Source organism: Scyliorhinus torazame, chromosome 1, assembly GCF_047496885.1.
Source record: "Scyliorhinus torazame isolate Kashiwa2021f chromosome 1, sScyTor2.1, whole genome shotgun sequence".
Taxonomy (NCBI): domain Eukaryota; kingdom Metazoa; phylum Chordata; class Chondrichthyes; order Carcharhiniformes; family Scyliorhinidae; genus Scyliorhinus; species Scyliorhinus torazame.
In genome coordinates, this window is record NC_092707.1 from 96,910,501 (window position 1) to 96,922,717 (window position 12,217).

Consider the following 12,217-nt stretch of genomic DNA (forward strand, 5'->3'; position numbering starts at 1 on the left):
GGAACGGGTTTAGATATCTGCAGGTGCGAGACTTCTTGAGAAAGCAGGTTCCGGCCTTCCCACTGCTGCTGCCATGGGGGATACAGGACAGAATAGTCTCTAGTACCTGGGTGGGAGAGGGGAAGGTTTCAGATATTTACCAGGAACCTTTGGAATTGGAGGAAACTCCAGTGGAAGAGCTTAAAGGCAAGTGGGAAGACGAGCTAGGAGGAGAGATAGAGGCGGGTCTGTGGGCGGATGCCCTAAGCAGGATTAACACATCCTCATCATGTGCCAGGGTTAGCCTGATACAATTCAAGGTAGTTCACCGGGCACACATGGCGGTGGCCGGGATGAGCAAGTTTTCTGGGGTGGAGGACAGGTGTGCGAGCGAAGCCCAGCAAATCATGTCCACATGTTTTGGGCATGCCCGAAGCTTAGAGGGTTTTGGCAGGGTTTCGCTAAGGCAATGGCCACGGTACTCAAAACACGGGTGGTGCGGAGTCCGGAGGTGGCGATCTTTGGAGTGTCGGAAGAGCCGGGAGTTCAGGGGTGGCCTTTGCCTCCCTGGTAGCCTGGAGACGGATCTTATTAATATGGAGGGTCTCGAAGCCCCCGAGTGCAGAGACCTGGGTTAGTGACATGGCTGGGTTTCTCAGTCTCAACAAAATAAAGTTTGCCTTTGTAGGGCTCACCCGGAGATGGCAGCTGTTCATCGACTTTCTCGGGGAAAATTAAAATGTCAGTAGAAGCAGAATTCCAAAAGTGGCAGATTGTTTTTTTTTCTTATTGTTGGGGGGGGGGGGGGGGGGTGAAGATTGGGATGGGGGTGAAGATTGGGATGGGGGTGGATATGATTATTGTACCATATTTATGTCGCTGTTATTGTTATTATTGTAAAAACTTACACATACCCTGATAAAAATATTTTTTTAAAAAAATCAGGGTGGAGGGGAAAGTTTAAGTTCTCTCTTGTTAGAGAAGGTAATTTCCTAGAACCTGAGACCAATGTTGCTTACCACACAGCAGCCCACACTGGTTGTTGTCCAGATCTTGCTGCATGCGGTCATGGATTTCTACAAATGGTGGTGAACACTCATGAACAGTGAATATCCCTACTTCTGACCTGAGCGAATGCCATTGATGAAGTAGCTGAAGGTCGAAAATGCCACCTGTCAGAACTTCAGCCGCAATGTTATGGAATCAAGGTGTTTAGCATCCGACAACCATCTTCCTTTTTGCCAGATCATGATTCCAGCCAGTGGAGAGTTTCTCCCGTACCTTCGTTTCAGAAGGGCTCCAGGGTGTCACATTCAGCCAAATGCTGCCTTGGTGCCAAAGTTCTCATATCACCTCAGGAATTCAGCTGTGGTCGAGGTTTGGACAAAGACAATAATGAAGTCTGGAGTGAGTGGCGCAGAGAAACCTTAAGTCTGAATGAATAATCCATTAATATAACCGCATGATCATTTGGGGTGGAGGAAAAACACTCCGATTTTCTAATTCAATCCACCCCTCTGTACACCTGGTGGTCCTCCTTTGCAACTTAAAAGAGCTGTCACTAGTGCCTCATATAGCTAGTCACTAGGAGGGAGCAGATGTCATCCAAGCTAGTTCCCGGTCCTCCAGAAGGAAGGAGCATTCATTTGACTTCAAAACCTGGAATCAAGATCATCTCAATGGGGGTTAGTGTGCTACTTTTCAGCGCAACAATTTTATTTGGAGCTTAAATAATATTGCAATAATTGGACTTTGGTGTTTTTGCATATTTGGACTGCATTAGTTTATGTCCAAACCAAGTTTGCTCAGCTGAAATATGGCATGATTGTAACAAGCATTTCAAAAGCATTTGAACTTCCCTTAACAGCCTACTGAGCATCCTCTTGAGGATTGCCTCCAAAACCCCATTCAAATCAAATAAAACTCCAGGAAAGTGACCTGCAACAGCATAACTGGCAATGGAGCAAAATCACTGAATACTCAAAGCCCAAATATATTCGCCAAACTGACTTTATTGCGGGTGTATTTTGCCAAAAAAAACAACTCTTGAATTAACGAGCAGATTTCACAGTACTTAACTAGGTTAAGACCTAGCCTCTGTTTTCAATTCAGCCTTTGCCAATCCATCTTCCTGGTCTGACCTCATTCTCCTCTATCATTTTTGCAATCCACTGGTCAGTTTTCCTCCTACCTCTCCCATTCATTTAATCAAACTGAAACCTATCTTTGCTGCAAAATTAAAGCATGTAATGGTCGCTGGTTTTCTCCTCCTCCTGTCACTGCCAACTCTTCCTATTTTAATCAAAATAATTTTATCAATTAGTAATGCATTGCATTTCATCACAAACTTAAGCTGAGACGGACATATTTCAAAATCTCTTCTTCACTTCCCATATCTCACCAACCCCATGCCTGCAAAAGTCATGGGCTGGCAGGTGATCTGTGAAGGCCACTGGAAGAGAGCAGGATCATTTCCCATTGAGACTTCAAGAAGGTGGTCTTTATTGTAAGCTTGTCTCCTAGGGAAGACAGGTCTGTAAACCCAGCTTCAATTCCTTCATGGGATGTGGGCATCGCGGAAAAGGCCAGCATTTCTTGCCCATCTCTAGTTGCCCATCTTACTGGGCCATTGCAAAGGGCAATTAACAGTCAACCATACTGTTGTGGGTATGGAGTCATATGGAGGTCAGACAGGGTAAGGGTGGCAGATTTCCTTCCCTAAAGGACACCGAGACGAGCTTTCAATTCCAGATTTATTAATCGAATTTAATTTCTACCAGCTGCCATGCTGGGATTTGAACCCTCGTCACCAGAGCATTAGCCTAGGCCCCTGGATTACTAGCCCAGTAACTATACCACCAGGCCAGCATCTCCGAAGCACAGACAGGGTTGGTTTTAAGATTCTCTCTACTTGCTAAATTAATTTCTTTTTTTTTTTAAAAAGGTTCACGAGAGAGCAATCACATGCTCCGAATCCTCACTTAAAAATTTTAACCTTGCCACTAAACAAGCACGACCACTTACTTATTAAACCGTTTTAACATAAAAGCAATGGTCGCCCCATCCTTCTCCAATTTGAGTAAATAGAAGAGCAAATCAAACAGCAGTAAATAGCAATAACCTGTCCTTATTTGGTTGAATTATTCTGCTCTATTTTGCCTTGGTGGGCCCTATTATTGACTCCGGATCCAGCCAGATTGAAGTCAAATCTCACAACATTGCCTCCTACCGACTCTTTCCTTCTCACAACTCCACTCCCTTTTGGTGGTTAAACTGAAGCTTCCTGTCACCAAATCATTACTTTCTGATTATTCTCCTCCATAGTTCAGCCTGGCCACCTGCAGTAAACAGGAGACACACAATTCCCCTCATTTAAGACTAGTAATTGGATTAGTCAATGCTTGACTTCTTAAATATTTTCAATTCAACATACTTTTTTAAAAGTTCCAGCTTTAACCATGGACTCAGCCAAGATTTAGGCGGGTCAGATTTATCATCTTTTCAACACTTGGAACTCCTGCATCTTTATATTACGATTAAAGCCATATTGTAAAGTCCTTTGATACTGGACCATTCCTCGAATATTTGTTGCAAATGTTGATACTAGACAGTGGTAGGTACCAAAAAAGATATCACAGACAGGTCAATATACTTTTATTGTGACACTCATACTGCTCCTCACCTCAAAACTGCTCTCACCATCAGTGAGCAGCCAGTAACCACCTTGTAACCTGTCCCGTCACAGAGACCATTCATCTAGAATTGCACTGCTGGATATTTTCTCCACATCCCCTCAAAGTACCAATAGATGTAGCAAAATGATTTCACCACCCGCAACCTCCAACCCCCCCGCCCCCCCCCCCCCCCACCCCCCGCACAAATGAGAACTGGATTTTGTAGTTTTCTCCATTTTTGGACTTGAATCGTATTATTCTCAAGATGTGGGGGCGTTGAAGGTAAGAATTGGATTTGAGATTCTGGGTCTGTCATTGACTTACATGCTTAATAATTGCCCTGTGCAAGAGGCAGAGTCAAATATATTGGTATGGGACTGGCGTCACACAGTCAGGCCAGGGAAGGACAGTAGGATTCCTTCCCCAAAGGACAGCAGTGAACCAATTGGGTTTTTAAACAGCAGAATGATAGCAGCTCCATTTTGTTTTAAATTAAACTACAACTCTCAAGCTGGCATTGGGGTGGGGATTTTAACACATTCCTTGTGTTATTAATCCAGTGACAAATACAGTTAGTCCTGGGATAAACCAGACAATCAAACAAGTCTTGGTCACAGTTAGCTGTATGGTCGTGTTCACACATCAATGTTTTACACAGCAATAGGTTCTACAGATCTTAGTCTTACGTGATTCAAAGAATGCTCCTGATCAGAAAAAGAATATCCTGCAAAGTTCAGGTCATTGGGGCATCAAGGTCTATCACTGACCCCACTGAACTGAGAGCAAACATTTCTGCAGCATTCTGTTACACTGAAATGAGAGTTAAAATATAGTCACAAATGGACAGTGCTACCCCTCATCGTCTCAATCCGTCTGCAGCCTTCGCTACAGTTGGCCACATCCTGCTCCAACAACCAGTCTCGTGTATTGGTTAGCTGAATGGAAGTACCCTTATTTGGTTCCACGCTTAGCTGTCCAGTTTTAGCCAGAGAATTTCCTACAACGGCTTCCCTTCCCACTTCACTACCTCAGAAGAGGCCCAAAGACATATCCTTGGCCCCTTACGTTCCTCACCATCCACAAGCTGCTTCTTGGTGATATCAAAGGTGGATCCAGACACTACGAGTATGCTGCTGACACTCAGCGCTCCGTTTCCACCATTCCCGCTGCAAGGTAACGGGTTGGAGTTCCGATAAAAAAGATAAGCCAATTCACTCACCTGCAAGGTGCTCGCAGGGACCCAGAGTGATTCACGAGCTTTAGCTGCAGATACAGACCCTCACACTTCCGGTTTTGAGTCCGTGCAAGTGCACGGTGGCGGCCTCCAGCGGCCGCGACGAGCCCATGGCGGACTTGGACCGCGGAGGCAGCTGAAGAATGGAGGCAGCTGAAGAATGTAGGCGCCCCCCCCCCCCCCCCCCCCGATCAGCAGCGCGCCCGAAGATCCGAACGGCCCGATCTGTCCCACGACCGCCCAGAAGGCCCACGCCGGTGCCCGATCCCCACCGGCCCCCACCAGGACACCCGTTGACGGAGTCCGCAGCCGGCAGGCGAGCTTCCTGAACGGCAATAGGTGGTTAGAACCAGGCCGTCAGGAACTCGGCCAGGTGGGAGCGGAGGATCGCTGGGCGGGTCTCTGACAATGGCCCCCTCAGCCACGCAGAGTACTCCGCGATCACGCCAATTCTCAGGTCCTGGAGAATCGCCGGATCGGCACCAGGTCCGATTTCGGCGTGAAATTGGATTCTCCGCCCCCGCGCCAAACGCAATTTCGGCGCAGGGCTGCGGAGAATCCAGCCCAAAGTGTCTGATAACTGGTTCTGAATGAGCCAAAATCTCCTCCAATTAAATATTGGGAGACTCAAACTTTAGCTCCCATCACAAATTCCACCGAGCAACCAAATCCACTCCTCTCTTTGGTTATTGCCTCAGGTTGAACCACATTAAATTCTGCCCCTATACATCTCCATCTCACGTTGAAGCCCACCTAAAAAAAATGACCGCCTCCAATATTTGGTCTATTATGCTCCTGTGAAATTCCTTGGGATGTTTTAGTTTTTTGGCAGGGGAGAGGGGTCAGTGTGAGAGTCATTTATGAATTATTAAGATTTGACCAAAGTTCCCCATTCTGAATCATACCTGACTGACCCTTGTGCACCTTTCACTATAGAAATCACTGTGTTCCCTCTTTCTGTACAGTCTGCACAATGGGCAGCACGGTAGCACAGTGGGTAGCACTGTTGCTTCACAGCTCCAGGGTCCCAGGTTCGATTCCCAGCTTGGGACGCCATTTGTGAAGAGTCTGCACGTTCTCCCCGTGTCTGCGTGGGTTTCCTCCGGGTGCTCTGGTTTCCTCCCACAAATCCCGAAAGGCGTGCTAGTTAGGTGAATTAGACATTCTGAATTCTCCCTCAACAGGCGCCGTAGTGTGGCGACTAAGGGATTTTCACAGTAACTTCATTGCAGTGTTAATGTAAGCCTACTTGTGACAATAATAAAAATTATAATAAAGATAAAGTCTAATTTTATAGATACTCCCAATCATGATGGGTAGGTACCTCCGGGCTCTCACTCACCGACATGCCATCCCTACCCCTCACACCTAATCCCTGGATGGATAAGAGGGGGAATCTCACACAATCCCTAGGTACCTGCATTCAAAAACCACAATCCTTGGATTCACACAAACCGACTCTATTCTAGGGAGGGGGTGGTGGTGGGGAGGCAGACACACTGGTCCCAATCCTAGGCTCCCTCACACTCAGTCCCCATCCTTTATTTCACTTGTTCATTGGTTTTAGACCAACTGTTTTTCTTGATCTATAGAAAATGACATAGTCTCGGGTGTACAGGGAACAATTTCAAACTTGGGACTGTTGTGAATTATGGGGAAGATAAGGGTCGACTTTGAAAGGCCATAGTCAGGCTTGTGGAAAGCAGGGGCATGAGACATAAGAAACCTATGCGGAAGTGTGAAGTGATACATTTAGATAGGTAGGAAGGATGAGGAGAGGCAATATAAACTAAAGGATACAATTATTATAGGGGTTCAGAAATCGAGAGGCTTGAGAGGATTCCATGTCCAGAAATCACTGAGGATGGAAGGGCAAACTGTGATTGCGCTTAATATCAACATGCTTCTGGTTACCATTGATCACAAACTGAACTGGACTAACCATATTAATACTGTGGCTACCAGAGGTCAAATGTTCGGAACCCAGGGCAAGTAACTCAGCTCCAGGACCCCCCCCCCCCCCCTCCCAGCTTGATTGCTTTCACAAACATTCAATCCCTCCACCATTGACAAACAGTGTCCCATTTCCAAGATGCAATGCAAGAATGGCAGCGCCTTTGAAACCCACAACCACTATCATTTAGAAGGACAAGAGCAGTAGATACCTGGGAACCACACCAACTGGAAGTTCCTCACCAAGCCCCTTACCACCCTGACTTGGAAATGTATGATATGATCCTTCGCTGTCACTGGGTCAAAATCCTGGAACTCCCTCCCTAACAGCACTGTGGCTGTACCTACACCTCGTACTGCAGCGGTTCAAGGCAGCAGCTCACCACCACCTTCTGAAGGGCAACTAGGCTGGGCAATAAATGCTGTCCTAACCAGCGATGCCTAAAACTCGTAAATTAATTTTTAAAAAGGCATCAGCGATCATGAGCTTTATAAAGACAAAGAAGTTATTAATCTTTATAAAATGCTGGCTCAGCCTCACTCGGAGTATTATGTACACACTTCAGGATGGATGTGAAGGCTTTATAGAGGGTGCAGAAAAGATTTATGAGAATGGTTCCAGGGATGGGGGTCTACAGTTAAGTGGATAGATTGGAGAAACTGGAATTATTCAAAGAAAAGGCTGAGGGAAGATCTCAAAGCGATATTCAATATCAAGAAGGGTTTAATCAGAGGAGATATGGAGAAACTTTTTCCAATGGACATAGAGCCAACGGACAACAATTTAAGGAGACTAGCAAAGATCTGCCCAAGACCGCAGGAAATTACAAAAGGTCATGAATGCAGCCCAATCCATCACGCAAACCAGCCTCCCATTCATTGACTCTATCTATAATTCCCGCTGCCTCAGAAAGGCAGCCAGCATAATTAAGGACCCCACGCACCCCAGACATACTCTCTTCCACCTTGTTCCGTCAGGAAAAAGATACCAAAGTTTGAGGTCACGTACCAACCGACTCAAGAACAGCTTCTTCCCTACTGCCATCAGACTTTTCAATGGACCTTCCTCGTATTATTTAGTTGATCTTTTCACTACACCTTGCTATAACTAACATTATATTCTGCAGTCTCTCCTTCCTTCCCCATCTACGGTATGCATTGTTTGTACAGCATGCAAGAAACAATACTTTTCACTGTATACTAATACATGTGACAATAATAAATCAAATCAAAGATACCAACACTAACATGAGGAAAAGCAGCCTGCGGTTCGGATAAGGAATGCACTGCCCGAGTTTGTGGTGAAGTCAGATTCACTCACTGCTTTCAAAACGGAATTGGACATCCAGAGAAAAACTTTGTAGGGCACCAGGGAAAAGGCCTGGTAGTGTGGGTGACCCATTTGCTCTTGCAGAGAGCTGGCACAGATAGGTCACGCCAAATAGCACCATTCTGTGCTGATTTGCTGACACTATCCCAAGGCATTCACTCACCAACACAATATTCCAACACTTGTGGAGACTACCAAGCTGCTTTACATTATTATTGGTACACAGACACACACATCACCATCCCTGAATTTTGTCACAATAGTATAATCATCTAATCCTCATACATTTACACTCCTTTCTTCCATGATCTCTCTTATTTTACACACTGGCTCTATTCACTGATATATACACACCAACACACATTTGCTTTATATCCAGTCTCTCTCCATAAATGGAATGCTAGATTTCCCTCACTCATCCTCTCAAACTCGTCCCGACCTCATTCTGCACTCACCAACCACTGCCCTCTGGTATACCTGGCCCCCTCTCCCCAGCCCTCGACTCATTCACCACTTGAACTCACGATACCCACTCCCCTATCTCCTCACTCCCCAGCAATCCCCCACCTCCACCCACTCCCTGGACCCTATCCACCCCCCCACCCCCAACTATCTCACACCCACTCCCCTCGCCACTGCCACCTCTCATGCGTTCATGCTCATTCCCTCCCCCCTTCCCACCCTCTCACATCATTCCCTTCTTCCAACCTAGATTTCATAGAATTTACAGTGTAGAAGGAGGCCATTCAGCCCATCAAGTCACACCGGCCCTTGGAAAAAGCACCCTACTTAAGCCCCATGCCTCCACCCCCATTCCCTTCATCCCATAACCCCACCTAACCTTTTTGGACATTGAGGGCAATTTATTATGGCCAATCCACCTAACCTGCACGTATTTGGACTGTGGGAGGAAACCGGAGCACCTGGAGGAAACCCACGCAGACACGGGGAGAACGTGCAGACTCCGCACAGACAGTGACCCAAGCCGGGAATCGAACCTGGGACCCTGGAGCGGTGAAGCAACTGTGCTACCATGCTGCCCTCTCGCGCTCATTCCCGACTGCCCACCCTCACTCCTCCTCTCCCACCACTCACGCCCCCTCTCCTCGCCCACCCCCTCACGCTAATTCTCAACTCCCGATCTCTCTTGCCCACCCTCACTGCTCCTCTCCCCTCCCTTTCCCACCCTCTCACTCACTCCCCCACCCCCTCACGCTTATTCCTCACTCCCCCACCCCCTCACGCTTATTCCTCACTCCCTTGCCCACCCTCCCCTCCCCCTTGCCCACCCTCCCCTCCCCCTTGCCCCCCTCCCCTCCCCTCTCCCTTGCCCACCCTCCCCTCCCCTCTCCCTTGCCCACCCTCCCCTCCCCTCTCCCTTGCCCACCCTCCCCTCCCCTCTCCCTTGCCCACTCTCCCCCCCCTCCCTTGCCCACTCTCCCCCCCCTCCCTTGCCCACTCTCCCCCCCCCTCCCTTGCCCACTCTCCCCCCCCTCCCTTGCCCACTCTCCCCCCCCCTCCCTTGCCCACTCTCCCCCCCTCCCTTGCCCACTCTCCCCCCCCCTCCCTTGCCCACTCTCCCCCCCCCTCCCTTGCCCACTCTCCCCCCTCTCCCTTGCCCACTCTCCCCCCCTCCCTTGCCCACTCTCCCCCCCCCCTCCCTTGCCCACTCTCCCCCCCTCCCTTGCCCACTCTCCCCCCCCTCCCTTGCCCACTCTCCCCCCCCTCCCTTGCCCACTCTCCCCCCCCTCCCTTGCCCACTCTCCCCCCCCTCCCTTGCCCACTCTCCCCCCCTCCCTTGCCCACTCTCCCCCCCCTCCCTTGCCCACTCTCCCCCCCCTCCCTTGCCCACTCTCCCCCCTCCCTTGCCCACTCTCCCCCCCCTCCCTTGCCCACTCTCCCCCCCCTCCCTTGCCCACTCTCCCCCCCCCTCCCTTGCCCACTCTCCCCCCCCCTCCCTTGCCCACTCTCCCCCCCCCTCCCTTGCCCACTCTCCCCCCCCCTCCCTTGCCCACTCTCCCCCCCCTCCCTTGCCCACTCTCCCCCCCTCTCCCTTGCCCACTCTCCCCCCTCTCCCTTCTCTCCCCCTTGCCCACTCTCCCCCTTGCCCACTCTCCCCCCTCTCCCTTGCCCACTCTCCCCCCTCTCCCTTGCCCACTCTCCCCCCTCTCCCTTGCCCACTCTCCCCACCCTCCCCTTGCCCACTCTCCCCACCCTCCCCCATGCCCACCCTCCCCCTCTCCCATGCCCACCCTCCCCCTCTCCCATGCCCACCCTCCCCCTCTCCCATGCCCACCCTCCCCCTCTCCCATGCCCACCCTCCCCCTCTCCCATGCCCACCCTCCCCCTCTCCCTTGCCCACTCTCCCCCCTCTCCCTTGCCCACTCTCCCCCCTCTCCCTTGCCCACTCTCCCCCCTCTCCCTTGCCCACTCTCCCCCCTCTCCCTTGCCCACTCTCCCCCCTCTCCCTTGCCCACTCTCCCCCTCTCCCTTGCCCACTCTCCCCCCCTCTCCCTTCTCTCCCCCTTGCCCACTCTCCCCCTTGCCCACTCCCCCCCTCTCCCCCTTGCCCACTCTCCCCCCGCTCCCTTGCCCACTCTCCCCCCTCTCCCTTGCCCACTCTCTCCCCCCTCTCCCCACCCTCCCCCTTGCCCACTCTCCCCACCCTCCCCCATGCCCACCCTCCCCCTCTCCCATGCCCACCCTTCCCCTCTCCCATGCCCACCCTCCCCCTCTCCCATGCCCACCCTCCCCCTCTCCCTTGCCCACTCTCCCCCCTCTCCCTTGCCCACTCTCCCCCCTCTCCCTTGCCCACTCCCCCCTCTCTCCCCCTTGCCCACTCCCCCCTCTCCCTTGCCCACTCTCCCCCCTCTCCCTTGCCCACTCTCCCCCCTCTCCCTTGCCCACTCTCCCCCCTCTCCCTTGCCCACTCTCCCCCCTCTCCCTTGCCCACTCTCCCCCCTCTCCCTTGCCCACTCTCCCCCCTCTCCCTTGCCCACTCTCTCCCCCCTCTCCCTTGCCCACTCTCTCCCCCTCTCCCTTGCCCACTCTCCCCACCCTCCCCCTTGCCCACTCTCCCCATGCCCACCCTCCCCCTCCCCCATGCCCACCTTCCCCTCTCCCATGCCCACCCTCCCCCTCTCCCTTGCACCCCCTCCCCATGCCCACCCTCCCCCTCGCCCCCCCTCTCCCTCGCCCCCCTCTCCCATGCCCACCCTCCCCCCTCTCCCATGCCCACCCTCCCCCCTCTCCCATGCCCACCCGCCCTCCTCTCCCATGCCCACCCGCCCTCCTCTCCCATGCCCACCCTCCCCCTCTCCCATGCCCACCCTCCCCCTCTCCCATGCCCACCCTCCCCCTCTCCCATGCCCACCCTCCCCCTCTCCCATGCCCACCCTCCCTCCCTCCCATGCCCACCCTCCCCTCCCATGCCCACCCTCCCTCCTCTCCCTTGCCCATCCTCCCCTCCCTCGCCCACCCTTGCCCCCTCTCCCCAACCTCCCCCTCTCCCCCCCTCTCCCACCCTCTCCCCAACCTCCCCCTCTCCCACCCCCTTGCCCACCCTCTGCCCAACCTCCCCCTCTCCCTTGCCCACCCTCCGCCTCACCCACCCTCTCCCATTCACTCTCCTATTGGCTGTCCCTCTGCCCGGGTAATTACACACTAATCCCAGCTCCGATTTGCTTCCCACAAGCCAACCCCTGACAGGATAGAATGGAGGCCCTGACTGTATCGGACTGTCTGCCCTCGGCCTGACTGACTCCGGCTCCCCTTCCGCAGTCTTTGCCGACGCTGGTGTCGGGGCCTTGGGCTTGGCCTGTTTCCTGCCGCCGCCCCGGTTCCAATGCTGGGGTTCCCCCGGCTGCTACTCACCGCTGTCCCCGATGATAAGCAGCTTGAAGAGGTGGTCGTAATCCCTGGCCATGGCGGGGGCAGCTCGGCTCAGTCTCAGTGGCGGCGCCGCTTCCTCCGACTGTTTGTGCAGGGCGGCTGCGACTATCCGGCTCCGCTCGGCTCTTTCCGGAATCGCTCGGCTCACAGCGCCCC

General features: G+C 52.3%; 1 protein-coding gene across 1 annotated transcript in view; it reads right to left on the reverse strand.

Annotated features, from left to right (window-relative positions):
- Positions 1–12,217, reverse strand: part of rab35b (RAB35, member RAS oncogene family b) — a 93,846-nt gene extending 81,629 nt beyond the window's left edge. Inside the window, exon 1 of the mRNA XM_072498417.1 lies at positions 12,044–12,217. Coding sequence (XP_072354518.1) covers positions 12,044–12,095 — 52 coding nt within the window. The 5' untranslated portion in view covers positions 12,096–12,217. The remainder of the gene's footprint in view (positions 1–12,043) is intronic.